Source organism: Bos javanicus, chromosome 15 (assembly GCF_032452875.1).
Source record: "Bos javanicus breed banteng chromosome 15, ARS-OSU_banteng_1.0, whole genome shotgun sequence".
In the NCBI taxonomy this organism is placed as follows: domain Eukaryota; kingdom Metazoa; phylum Chordata; class Mammalia; order Artiodactyla; family Bovidae; genus Bos; species Bos javanicus.
In genome coordinates this window covers 73,797,522-73,812,235 of record NC_083882.1, presented here as the reverse complement: position 1 = coordinate 73,812,235, position 14,714 = coordinate 73,797,522, and the positions used below count along the sequence as shown (strand labels likewise).

Here is a 14,714-nt window from a genome sequence, read left to right as displayed (position 1 = left end):
TTCTTCACAGTCCAACTCTCACATCCACACATGACCACAGGAAAAACCATAGCCTTGACTAGACGGACCTTTGTTGGCAAAGTAATGTCTCTGCTTTTCAATATGCTATCTAGGTTGGTCATAACTTTCCTTCCAAGGAGTAAGCATCTTCTAATTTCATGGGTGCAATCACCATCTGCAGCAATTTTGGAGCCCAAAAAAATAATGTCTGACACTGTTTCCACTTTTTCCCTATCTATTTCCCATGAAGTGATGGGACCAGATGCCATGATCTTAGTTTTCTGAATGTTGAGCTTTAAGCCAACTTTTTCACTCTCCTCTTTCACTTCCATCAAGAGGCTCTTTAGTTCCTCTTCACTTTCTGCCATAAGGGTGGTGTCATCTGCATATCTGAGGTTATTGATATTTCTCCTGGCAATCTTGATTCCATCTTGTGCTTCTTCCAGCTCAGCATTTCTCATGATGTACTCTGCATATAAGTTAAATAAACAGGGTGACAATATACAGCCTTGATGTACTCCTTTTTCTATTTGGAACCAGTCTGTTGTTCCATGTCCACTTCTAACTGTTGTTTCCTGACCTGCATACAGGTTTCTCAAGAGGCAGGTCAGGTGGTCTGGTATTCCCATCTCTTTCAGAATTTTCCACAGTTTATTGTCATCCACACAGTCAAAGGCTTTGGCATAGTCAATAAAGCAGAAATCGATGTTTTTCTGGAACTCTCTTGCTTTTTCCATGATCCAGCGGATGTTGGATATTTGCTCTCTGGTTCCTCTGCCTTTTCTAAAACCAGCTTGAACATCAGGAAGTTCACGGTTCACATATTGCTGAACCCTGGCTTGGGGAATTTTGAGCATTACTTTACTAGCGTGTGAGATGAGTCCAATTGTGCGGTAGTTTGAGCATTCTTTGGCATTGCCTTTCTTTGGGACTGGAATGAAAACTGACCTTTTCCAGTCCTGTGGCCACTGCTGAGTTTTCCAAATTTGTTGGCATATTGAGTGCAGCACTTTCATAGCATCATCGTTCAGGATTTGAAATAGCTCAACTGGCTCTGTTTTTCTTTTTCTTTCCCAGGCAAGAATGCTGGAGTAGGTTGCCATATCCTTCTCCAGGGGATCTTCCTGACCCAGGGGTGGAACCTGTTTCTCCTGCATTGCAAGAAGATTCTTTATCACTGAGCCACCAGGGAAGCCCTGTTTCTTTTGCTAATTCCTTTAGATGGTAGGTTATGTTGTTTCAGATTTTCTTTGTTTCTTGAGGTATGCCTGCATTGCTACAAAATTCCCTCTTGTGACTGTTATTGTTGTGTCCCAAAGACTTTGGAAAGTTGTTTATTTTCATTTGTCTCAACCTATTTTCTGATCTCCTCTTTGATTTCTTCATTGACCTGTTGGTTTTTAAGTATCATGCTGTTAAGTCTCCATGTTTCTGTTTTTCCCATTTTTCTTTTGTAACTGATCTCTAGATTTCATACTGTTGTGGTCAGATAAGATGCTTGATATAATTTCTATGCTCCTAAATTTCCTGGGCCTAGTTTTGTGTCCTAGCATGTGGTCCATTCGGGAGAGCAGTCCATGTGCACCTGAAAACAGTGTGGATTCTGCTGTGTGGGGATGGAACGTGTGTGTGTGTGTGTGTGTTGCTCAGTTGTGTCCAACTCTTGCAACCCCACAGGCCGGAGACCATCAGGCCCCTCTGTCCATGGAATTCTCCAGGCAAGAATACTGGAGTGGGTAGCCATTTCCTTCTCCAGAGGATTTTCTCGATCCAGGGATTGAACCTGGGTCTCCTGCAATTCAGGCAGATTCTTTTCCATCTAAGCCACCAGGGAAGCCTGGAATGTCCTATAGATACCTATTAAAGCCAAGTGGTCTAATGTCATTTAAGGCCACTGTTTCCTTATGGATTTTCTGTCTGGATGATTAATTTGTCCACTGATGTAAGTGGGGTATTAAAGTCCCCATTATTATTGTATTACTGTCAGTCTTTCAGTTCAGTGCAGTTCAGTCGCTCAGTCGTGTTCGACTCTTTGCGACCCCATGAATTGCAGCACGCCAGGCCTCCCTGTCCCTCACCAACTCCCGGAGTTCACTCAGACTCACGTCCATCGAGTCAGTGATGCCATCCAGCCATCTCATCCTCTGTCGTCCCCTTCTCTTCCTGCCCCCAATCCCTCCCAGCATCAGGGTCTTTTCCAGTGAGTCAACTCTTCACATGAGGTGGCCAAAGCACTGAAGTTTCAGCTTTAGCATCATTTCTTCCAAAGAAATCCCAGGGCTGATCTCCTTCAGAATGGACTGGTTGGATCTCCTTGCAGTCCAAGGGACTCTCAAGAGTCTTCTCCAACACTACAGTTCAAAAGCATCGATTCTTCAGCGCTCAGACTTCTTCACAGTCCAACTCTCATATCCATACATGACCACAGGAAAAACCATGTCAATTTTTAGGTCTTCTAATATTTGCTTTATATATTTAAGTGTTCCTGTATTGAGTGCATTTATGTTTGTGAATATTATATCCTCTTCTTGTATTGATCTCTTTATCATTACATAATGCCCTTCTTTGTCTTTTATTATAGACTTTGTTTTAAAGAGGAAAAGTATCTAAAGACCACAATCTGGGTACTGAGGGTGCTTACTAATACTGGGCTAGTCACAGATTCTAGTCTTTCAGCAAAATAAAGCCAGCATATGTGTAAATATATCAATTAAGTATATCAGGACTTCTTACTGACACTTTCAGTTTAAGACTAAAGATGTTTACGTCATTGTTCTCACATCTCTATGTTCTTTCACCCATACTCAAAATTCCAGTTTCCAAGTCACCAACAAAATTACTCATTTACTTTGCAGTACATACAGCTATAATCCCAAAAGAATAACATTAATATTATTAGCAACAGTACTACTGAAAACAGTATAAGGTTTTCCTTTGTTCTTAGGGTAAATTTCATTAGGGATGCACACCCAAATAACTGTGTTTTAAAGTCACTTGGAATAGTTCCTCTTGATGTGGTTCTACTACCAATGGACTGCATAGTTATGCTTAATTTTACTTTTAATTAGGAATTACCTTATTTAAAAATTTTTGTAATTATGCAAAGTATTTGGTTTCAAAGTAAAAAAACGTTGATTCAAGGAAAGCTAGCTTTGTTTCCTGTCTTTTCTATCCTATTTCTATCTTTCTTCCATGGGACAGCATTTAAAATTTTTTTTTCAAAGTTAGTCTTTTCATTTGAAAATATGTTTCTTTTTACAAATATTCTCCCTCCCTACAACTTGCTATTTTAAAAAGATATAAGTAGTAATCTGAGGTATAGTTTTTTTCTATTGTTCTTTTTTTCACTTGCTGTATTCTGGAGATTATTTAATATAAGTTTATAGAGATTGTCCTCATTCATTTTGACAGCTGCAGAAGCCTCCACTGTGTGGATTTCACACACAGTGAACAACCATAGTGGACTGTTTATTCAGTCAACTCCCTACTACTGGGCATTTGGATTGTTTTTTGCTAATACAAGTCAGGTTACAATCAACAGTCTTACGCATAGGTATTTTTGTCAGATAATTTTTTTGCCATTGTATTTTTAGGAAATATTCCTAAAAGTAGGACTGCTGGATGAATGGGTAATGAATGCATAATCCTGCTAGATAAATAATTTGCTAGGCATCTATTTCCTTTCAGGTTATTCTATTTTGCATTTCTCCCAACCGTGTATGACAGTGCCAGTTTCCCCAAGGTCGCACCTAACAAACTTCTGAATTTTTGCCAAACAGAGGCAAGAAATATCTCAGTCTAATTTTGTTCTTTTTCTAGCTTTTTGGGATAGAAGCATAGATCACTAATTTCAGCCTGTTTTTTTAAAGTTAATATATCCATTAGTTTGTACGGCTACAAACTTGCCTCAAGCATTGCTTTAGCTACATCCCACAAGTTTTGATATACAAAATCTTTATTGTCATTCATTTAAAAATATTTTCTAATTTTGCTTTCTTCACCAAATTGTGAGTTATTCAGAAAGTGAAAGTGTTAGTTGCTCAGTCATGACCAATTCTTTGTGACCCCGTGGACTGCAGCCCAACAGGCTCCTCTGTCCATGGAATTCTTTAAGCAAGAATACTGGATCGGGTAGCCATTCCCTTCTCCAGGGGGATCTTCTTGACCCAGGGATTGAACCTGAGTTTCCTGCACTGCCAGCAGATTCTTCACCATCTTGAGCCACCAGGGAGAGGGACAGTATTAATCTCACCAAAATCACTGGGAATTTTCTATCCTTATTTTTTTTTCTGATCTTTTTCTCTAGGTTAATTCCATTATGGTTGGAAAATAAACTCTAAATTATTTCAATGGTTTAATATTTAACTGAGGCTTAATTTATGATTCAGCTTGTGATCAGTACGGTAAATGTTCCACATAAATTTTTAAAATAGGAATTTTGTCACAGTTGAATGTGGCATGATAGAAATATCAGTTATGTCAAGTATGTATAGTCGCAAGATGTTCTATACCATATTTTTTGTCTGCTTAGTTCTGTCACCTATTAAGAGGTATGTTAAAGTTTATTTTGATCATGGATTCACTGCTCCCTTTACATCTGTCGATGTTTAATGTCTGTCTATATCATGTGAAACTATGACACTGGTTCTGTATAGATACACAATTTTCAATATTCTGGTGGACTGACCACTTTATCATTATGAATTGTCTTTATCTATAGAGTAACGCTTCCTGCCTTAAATTCTACATTGTCTGTTATTAGCATAGTTACAACAGCTTTCTTTTGATGAGTATTTATTTGATGTTATCTTTTTTCCATCTGTTTAATTTCAGCTGTTTTGTATCTTATTACAGGTGTGTTATCTGCAAACAGCATATAATTGGGTTCAACATTTTAACCTAGTCTGAGATGAGCACTCTAATTGAGGTATGTAATCCTTTTGTATTATTTACTGTGATCACTGATAAACTGGGTTTATTGCTATCACCTTACTATTTGCATTCTATTTCACCCACCTGTTTTATATTCCTTTGTCTTCCTTGCCTCCTTTATGAATTAATCAAATGTTTTTATTCCATTTTCCCTTAATTATACATTCTTTAACTGTTCTTTTAGTGATTAGCTAAAAGTACAACATGCATATTTGATTTATTACAGACTAAAAATATAAATTATTACTTCAATTTTATTACTTTCCTGTAATGCTAAACCCTAATATTTTGTCCATGTGTATTCATGGGAAATGAATCTTGTGTTTTCAGCTGTGTACCCCTGGAAACTTAATAAAGGCAGAATGTCACCCATGTTACTAGGCAACACTGCTTATGGTAAAGATGACCTGACTCTGAACTGCCAGTGGACTGCGATGACCTGGTAGAAAGACCCAGCTCTGAGTCTTCCCCTGTGTGACATTTCCTGTCCCTAGTTAGAACTCTTGGACTCTAGGCCACAGGACTGTTATAAGAGGCATTGGTTCTTACATGGAACTTGAGACTTCCAGGCTAGGATGGTTCCCACACTCGCCCATGTGGTCCTGATCCCTTATCCCTGAGCTGTCAACTCAGGGGTTGGAGTAGAGAACAGTCCCCAGGACTGCTGTCAGAGAGCTATGGGAACTCTTGGAGAAATACATGAAAAGCTGCCCTGCTGGCTTGCTATGTGTTCTGTATTCTCCAGAGTGAAAGCAAGATAACTGCTCTACTGGGTTGTGCAAACTATGAAGTATCTGTTGAGCTGGGCTTCAAACAAGAGGCAGGGTGCATTACAGAGCGGTAGCATCAATGAAACAGACTTTCATATCCTTGGTTCAATGGCCAAAGCACCATGAAACAAATGGAACGGGGAGGGAGATGCTGGGAAGACTGAAGCCTCAGTGGGGGCTGACTTTCTCAGAGACTGATGGCAAAGGCTCGACACTGTGTGACGGGATAAATCTTCCCCTTGTAGGAATGGATGAAAGCTGCAGACAAACTTATGGTAAGAGAAAACATCCCAGTTTCCATGAAATGGGAGCTGACCAGAAACCTGGCTGAAAATGGGCTGACTGGCAAGAATCATATTCCCGTGGTGTAGCTGATGCATTTGAGCCAAAGGCGGCATTGATGCCTGACAAGGGGTGGGCAGGAGACAAGCACAGGTACTCAGGACTCCGTGTGTGTGACTAGGTCTGGATCAGACAAGGGGTGGAGCAGCTTGGCTCTGACCCAAGTTGGGCTGGCTGGGGATCCAACCAGCACAAAGTAGTGCTCACAAGCCACCACCTAAAGAACTGGGGACAAAAACGGGAGAACTACCTCTGCACTAGCCCACAAGGTCAAACAGGACGGCATGGCAACCTGGCAAACAAACAGACCGCAACGGCAATGGCGGCAGCGTGCTGTGCGTCTGGCACCGCAGGCGAGACCTCGACGGAGGCCACCACTCGAGAGTAACCTCGGCTGCAAGCTGGGCAGCTTTTTGAGGGGTCTGCAAGTGAACCCTAAAATGGAGTCTGACCAGTGTCATCTGCTGACACTTACTGACAATTATGGTAATGCAAACTAAAAACTCTCTAAAGAGACAACTACAGATGGGCTTTTCAAGAAATAATAAAGGACAATGACTAAGTATTTTAAAAGCTGAAGCAGAGAGGATATGGCGATCCTTGTTCTTTTGTGAAAGGTAAATGGGAAAAGCGTGCTTTTGCTTTGTTATCACTGCAATTTTCTAGGTGTGATCCTCAGATCAGCAACATCACCCAGAGTCACCTGGGAACTTATGAGAAATGTAAATTATCAAGCCCAACCCTAGACTTACTAAATCAGTAAGTGAAGTCATAGAAGCCTAGCAATATGTCTTAACAAGTCCTCCAGGTGACTGCAGTGTACCCTAAAGTCTGAGATCTACTGTGCTAAAAAGCTAATAAGGTCATGGTTGGTCTGTGAGCCTATAATGAAATCTCATGTTGGATTTACCTTCTAGCCCCATTTCTCTGAAGACCTAATAAAGGAGAAACGTTAGCTGTCACCAGGCAAGACAGCTTACAGTAAAAATGACCTTGGTAAACCGTAACTGGACTGGTGAGACTGGAAAAAACTGGAGGCAGAAATGGCAACCCACTCCAGTATTCTTGCCTGGGAAATCCCATGGACAAAGGAGCCTGGTGGGTTACAGTCCACAGGTCACAAAGAGTCGGACACAACTGAGTGACTGCACATGCATATGCGTGCACGTTCCCAACAGCCTTATCAGCTTATCACAAGGTTCTAATCTTTGGATGAAGGTCAAACGCCCCATGACCTTCAGCCAGATTCTGCATACTGGGAAAGGCATCATTTAAAGGGCTGTGTCTATCCCAGATAAAAGGACCATTACCAGATGCTCTTAACTAGCTCATGCACAGTGAAACTAAAGCGACTCGTCTCTTGAATCCATGTTTCTCACCTAAGAAGAGTCTCTGCTCTGAACTGGTCTAGAGTAAGGACCGCTGACCGCAAACGCAGACCCACACTAGGATGAGAGGACAACAGCAATGGGAGGCAGCTGACCCAACCAGCTGGGCCTGTGCGATCAATCCCACTAAAAGAACTGTCTACCAAATGTGTGTCTCTCTATCAACACTGAAAGTTACTGTTTTACTTCTAACCATACTGTTGCCCTCAATGTTTAGGATGGTAAGAAAATTCTCAAGTGAAGTCGTCACCGAGAATTATGAATTATCTTAACCACTTGTGACATGTTTCACTGCAAGTCTACTGCTAAAATTTTATAATTATAAAATTTTAAAATTGTACTTCAGTGTAATTGGTAAAATGTATAGCCTATAGATACTTTTCCATTAGAAAAAAGAAAAAGACGGGGAACAACTCCAAGCACCTGGTGGGAAGCCACAGCTGGGAGCCTCTAGGCACCATGGCTCTTGTGGGTAACGTGTCCCTTTCTACTGCTCCGTGCATGTGGGGCTGTTACAAAAGATACTGGTTCTCATATGGAGCCCAGAGCATTTAAGTCAGGGCAGGCCTCACTTTTAACCATTTGACTTGTTCCCTTGCACCTGAAGAGTCACTTGGCAGGAAAGAAGGGTGGGCAGAGAATGGCCCTGGCCTAGGTGTGTGCCTATTCTGGAGGCACGAGCCTGCTGCTGCTGTGGTGCCCTGGCCCCTTATCCTTCTGAGTGAAGCCCATGCCAAGTGAGGCCAATTACATGAGTATGAAGTGTCTAACTGGATCTAAGACCATCTACAGCGGTCAGTGTAATTCCTCTCTGCATTTTGTACTGCTGTTGCTATGAACTGTAACCTCAGAAGACAGTACTGTTATTATTTTGTATCAACATACTTATTTACATATACCTTAATATTTACTCTTGTTGTTTTCTTTGCTTTTTTCTGTTTTTTTTTTTTTCTGAGTTTCTACCTGGAATAGTTTTCCTTCTGCCTGAAAAAAATCCCTTCAGGATTTTTAATGCAAGTCTGTTGATTACATGTATCTTTCAGTTTCTGGTGGTCTAAAACCTTTATCTAAACTTCATTTAAAAAAATCAAGGTATAATATAAATAGAAATGCTCAGACCTTAGATATAACATTCAGTTTTGACTATTACTTAAAAACACAGAAAACATTCAATAGTCCAGAAAGTCCTTTCAAGCTGCTTCCCAACCAACCCCTTCCCCTGACAAAGCAATTCACTCTTCTGATTTCTACGACCAGAGGTTAATTTTGCCTGTTCTAGGATTTCGTATAGTTGGGATCATACACTATACATTTTTTTGTGTCCAGTGACTTAATAGCATAATATTTCTGAGATTCATCAATATGGATGCAGGATCTTTCTTGTAGAATAGTATCCACTGTATAAATATAACCCTGATTATCTATTCTCCTATTGATGGGTATCTGTTTCCAGGTTTTTGGCTGTTATAAATAAATCTGCTGTGAACATTTTTTAACAAGTATTTTGTGGACATAGTTTTCATGGGGTTTCTCTGGTGGCTCAGACAGTAAAGAATACGCCTGCAGTGCAGGAGACCCGGGTTCAATCTCTGGGTCAGGAAGATCCCCTGGATAATGGAATGGCTACTCCTTCCAGTATTCCTGCCTGGAGAATCAGAGGAGCACGGACTTGCAGAGTCAGACATGACTGAGTGACTAACACTTTCACTTTTGATTAAGTACCAAGCAGTAAAATACTGGATCATATATGCCTAGCTTTTTAATAAGCTATCTGACTGTCTTCCAAATAACTACTATTTTATATTCTCACTAGCAATGAATGTATCAGAGTTCTGGTTGCTCCATATCATCTCAAATTATCAAATTTTTTCCTCATTTTAGCCCTTCTCTGTTTCTTGCTTCAAGCTTTTTTTTAAAAAAATAAGAGTACAGCTGTATCTGCTGTCCTTTTTTATTGTTTGTATGATGTATTCTTCATCTTTGTATTTTCAACCTGTGTCCTAATATTTGAAGAGTTTCTCTTATAAGCAGCATATAGTTGGATTTAAAAAAATCCATTCCATACAAAATGCTTTAATTATAAATCTTTTCTGAAGTGAACTAATGATATACTTATCTACTATTTTACTATCTGTGGTCTATTTTTATGTACTTTTTACCTTTCTTAATTTTCTTTGGATTAATCAAATGTTTTACATTATTTCATTCTCCTTCCACTGAATTACACTTTAGAACCATTTTTAGTAGTTAGCCTGGAACTTAAAACACACATTCTTATTACAGTCCAATGCAAACTTTCTTTTATAACTTGGCCGATACCAATTAAAACTTAGAACTTTTAAACTCCATTTATTTTTCTGCCATCGTTTATGTTACCACGAATTTTAGTTATATATAAAGGTGAAGCTCCTCAGAGCAGTGCAGTTATCATTTTGTACAATTAGTCTTCATTTATATTTTCTTTCCAGTGTCCTTCTTTCCTTCTGGCATGTCCATATTTCTGTCTGGGATCATTTTTCTGAACTCCCTTTAATTTTTATTTCAGTGCAAGCCTACTGGTGCCAAGGTCTCTGAATTTTTATTGAACACCTATCTATTTCATTTTAATTTCTAAAGAATATTTTTGCTGGAAAAGAATTCTAGGTTTGCAGTTTTCTTTTTTAGTACCTTAAAGATGTCATTGCAATGGCTTCTAGTTTTTATCATTTCCACTGAGAAGCTGTCGGTTTTATTGCTGCTCCTTTTGAAAGGCACTGTGGTGGATTAAAGATCCATCGTTAAAGATGGGCCGTAGTCTTTGCGCTACCAGCAGGTGAAGGATATCTCCTTTGCCCTGGGACTTGCTTTGACGGATGGCACTCGTAAAGGCGCTGCTGTTCCAGCTCTCTGCATGGATTCTGAAAGGCCTGGATGCTTTTGCTCTCAGTCTCTTGGAGCCCTGAGACACCAGGTAAAAAGGTCCAGCTTCTCTGCTGGAGAGTCTGCTTGGAGAGAGACAATATATAGCTGTGTCTCATCTATTCCAATCACTCCAGATTCTTTGGTGGCCAGCCCCAGTTGAGACTCCGTATGTCTGTAGTTGCATGGATGATTCCAAGTCAGATCAGAAGGAAGTCCAGCTCAGGTTGTAGGGTCTTGAGCAAATAATAGTTTTGTTTTAAGCCACTCAATTCTGGTCTAATTTATTAAGCAAAAAAGGTAACTGAAAACAATATCTGTTATCAAGAACAGACTGCTGCCATAACAGAAACTTAGAGCATGCTGACAGTACTCTGGGAAATGGGTTCAGGATATTGCTGAAGGAACAGCAACAAGACCATTAATGAAGGCTGGAAGAGCACTGAGGAAACTGCTCCTGCAGGCTGGAGGAGAGGCATCATCTACTGGCAAAACCAACAGGGAGGTTCTATGTGGAGTATAGGAAAATACCTAATGATGTTGCGGATCTGGCTAGGGAGGCTTTGAGGAAGAATGCAGAAAGTGACGAATGGTTTTTTAAACATCACCCATAGTAAAGCATTAAAAGAGGAGAACTAAACAAGGAACTGCACAGTTTCCAAGCAGAATTTAGAGAAAATGCTTCCAAACTGGGACTTGCAGGGTTAGAAAATGAAACTTTCTCATCTCAATTACTAGCTTCTCCGGTCAGCACAAGGTTTTGACAAAAAAAAAAAAAAAGCAAATCCAGATGCTACCAGTAAAACTATGGCCTCAGGATCAAGATCACATCAAAAACACAGCAGTAGGACCCTGTGTTACTAACACTTCAGGAAGATCTGCGTGTTGAGTTAAGTCTTGCAGACTGTCAGACAAAAGGCATCTAAGAATCTTAAAGGTATTGTCCTGGACTCATGTTTGAAGCAGCTGCTGCTAAGTCACTTCAGTTGTGTCTGACTCTGTGTGACCCCATGGACGGCAGCCTACCAGGCTCCCCGTCCCTGGGAATCTCCAGGCAAGAACACTGGAGTGGGTTGCCATTTCCTTCTCCAATGCATGAAAGTGAAAAGTGAAAGTGAAGTCAGTCGTGTCTGACTCTCAGCGACCCTATGGACTGCAGCCTACCAGGCTCCTCCATCCATAGATTTTCCAGGCAAGAGTACTGGAGTGGGGTGCCATTGCCTTCTCCGGTTTGAAGCAGAGAGGGGCCTTATTGAAGAGATCTGTGGGCGTGACTTTTGCCTCTTGGAATGGCTTGTAATCTGAAAGTCCACAAAGTTTTACAAAGTTGTGCCAAGGCAGCAGGCTGAGGAAGCTCTTCAGCTGCAAATACAGGACACTTCTAAGGAAAAGGAAAGGCAGCCTCTAGAGGAGAGCTGAGAATGACAATACGAAACCACCCCCAGGGAACCAAAACAGGCCCTAATCCAGGCGTATTTCCTACCCTGCAACTGGGGGAACTGGTGACAACTGGCCATGTGAATTTCAGAACTGCATGGAACAGTGATGGCTGTGTGCACTTCCTCCCCTTTAAACTGACGTGATTACCCTTCCCTACCATACTGCCATGGCCATACTGGAAGCTGGGTAGACTCTCTTAATCACTGTTATATCACCTCCTCAATATCATATAATAAGTGGATAGATTCTTACCCATAAAGTAAGAAAACAAAGTTTTGCAAATATTCTGTATTCTGTTTCATGACTTCAGAAAAAAGATACTTCAAGATATGGTTCCCACCCACCATCCAAACTACCAAATATTCTTTATTCACCAGAAGACGAACCTTTGACTTATTTCTCACACCTGGATTCCAAAGTTCTTAGTAGCATCACCTGAATCTATCCATGGTAGACTAAGAACGAGAAAACTGACCACATAAATTTAAGCACAGAAAGTAAACAGAGCAGCAAAAAAGAATAGTAACCACGTAATGGAAAAAGTCACAGAAAAATGATTAGAATATTCTTCTGTGTGGGGTTACTTCATGTCATCCTTTTAGTTACCAAGTGCTAAATAACTAACCGAAGAGGTTAGGGCCACTTAATGGCAAATGATCTGGAAAAGTTAGAAAGTGGATAACGGTTTACAGCTTTCCTACAGAGTGACTTACCTTTTCCAAAACTTTGGCAATTCGGGTGCCAATTTGTTCAAGTGACTGTTGTGGATATTGGTCTTTGCCAAGATTCTGCAACACCTGGTTCAGGGAGGGAGATGACAGGTTAGAGGAATGACGGTGAGGGGAGGTCTGACGACGCTGCGGACGCCCAGCTGGGCACTGTGCCGTGGGTGCAGGCTGTATCTGGGGGCGCCTGCTGTGGTCCTGTTGGTAAGGCATAGTGTGGAAGACACACTGAAGGCCATCACCATCCCCTCTCCCTCTCTCGCTTAACACAGGTTACAGGCAAGTAGAACACATCCGTTACAGCATTACAAGAAGCAGAGTACAGAAAGAAAACAAAAAGCACTTGTGACTCTATCACCCAGACACAACCACTGTCAGGATCGCTTATGTATCTTTCAGGTATTTTTCTATGTACACGTGTATCATTACTCTCACAGACTGTATACTATGCGATCACACTGCAAACTATCACCTCCATTTTCACACAGTATAGTCAACAGCTTTCATGTCAATAAATATACTTCTCATGCATCTTTCTTAATGGCTCTTATTGTACACCAGCTTATATCTACACCAACACTTACTGAACACATCCTCTACTGCTGGATATTTGTGGCATGCTTTCTGATTATTCTTCTACGTACACTCTTTGCTAGATATACGCTGGGTCTGCCCTCCTTCCCTCCCTTCTTAAGAATGTCAACAGGAGCATTAACTGTCCCAAATATTTCTCACAAAGAGCCTCTGTCCAGTGACAAGCAGAATGCTACCCATCTGGAGGAATGAATCAGAATTATCATTTTCTGGTCATAAAAAAACCATATGTTCGGTCACAGGGCCTGAAAGAAATCAGGCTTTTCCTAAAGCCATCTAGACAACAGCCATCTGAAAAAGGCAAAAAAACCTGGCCTGGCCACTTGCGCTTTCGCTATCAGCTGCATCATAACTGTACGGCAAAAACTGCAGACTGGCTGAATACAGCCGAGCACTCACCTCTGTTAACTGGCTCTCTCCCGTGTAGTGTAGGCTGGCTCGGTTGGAAACCCCCTGCAAGTGGTCCAGGGTGTGCATGCTCGTGGGGAGATTGCCATTGCAAACAGGTTCCATCGCTGGCTGCTGTATTGGAGTGGCAAAGTCTATGTGTTCCGTGATGCTGAAAAATGCAGAGGACCACCTTAGCCATAGAAAAGTGGGTGGGGACAAAGTATTAATCATTAGCTGACCATAACTGCGATATATAAATAGAACTATCTGGCACCACAGAATCTCAAAATGGAAGCAATTTCCGGAGCTACTTAGTCCGGCCTCTCACTTTATAGGTACAAGGACTCCAGTGCTCTACTGACTGTTTGCTGACTGTATGAGTAGAGGCTGTGCCCTCGGTCAGAGCAGCAGCATTGGGATCTGAGTCCTGAACTCAGTCTTTTCTCAAGCTGCCTTCTTTCTACGCATCAAGGTGTCTGATTTCCTCACTGCTGCTTGCCACTTTTTCTCACTGGGGAGGTTTGAAACCAGGTAGGTTTTCTTCTAGGGTTTCTTTTCCAGGGTACAGACAGTGATAAATAACCAGAAGTGGTTCCTGTCTTTCATTTTCCCTCTATGCACAGAGGCATACTTGTCCCCACAGGAAAAGCTCCCCTAAAGTTTAGACCGTAAATGTTACCCAGATCCAGCTATTCATTGTATCCACGTATAAGATGTAAGCACGTCCCTTCATGGCTCCAAAGTGGTCATTTTCCTGCTATATACTGGCCAAATATTTCACACTATCATACATACTGGTGTGGCAATTTGACACTGGCAAATTTTGCTTCTAGCTACTTAAAAAAGTTGACCATATATTAATATGTAAACATTCATTCATTATTGATTCAGACTCTATCACATGTCAGGTATCAGAGTTACAATTATTAACCAAACATCCCCAGTCCCCACTGTTACGATGCTCACTGTCTGGTGATAGTCAGTCATTACAGATGTGATGAGCTATAAAAGATAAAACACAGCTGTGTCAGTTTCCTAGAGGGGTGCACATTGCCTCTGTGCTGATGGAGGAGGGAGGGAGGTCATGAAGGATTTCCTGAGGAGGAAAGATGTTAAGACCAGAAGGAGGAATATGAATTAAGCAGGTAGGGAGAAGATGCTGAGACCACCACCAGAGGCAAAGGCAGCACCACATGTGAAGGCCTCGCAGGAGGGAGAGCAGAGCTGAAGATGGA

General features: G+C 41.2%; 1 protein-coding gene across 6 annotated transcripts in view; it reads right to left on the bottom strand.

Moving 5' to 3' along the window:
* The window catches only part of TTC17 (tetratricopeptide repeat domain 17), a 137,150-nt gene that overhangs the window by 26,686 nt on the left and 95,750 nt on the right, over positions 1-14,714 (bottom strand). For 3 of the 6 annotated variants that reach the window (XM_061381182.1, XM_061381184.1, XM_061381187.1), the window contains 2 exons: positions 13,489-13,669; positions 12,484-12,567 (listed from right to left, as the gene is read on the bottom strand). In XM_061381182.1, the coding sequence (XP_061237166.1) occupies positions 12,484-12,567; positions 13,489-13,669 (265 nt within the window). Of the gene's footprint in view, positions 1-10,431; positions 10,567-12,483; positions 12,568-13,488; positions 13,670-14,714 lie in introns of those variants that run through there. The other 3 variants (XM_061381183.1, XM_061381185.1, XM_061381186.1) reach the window with 2 other exon arrangements.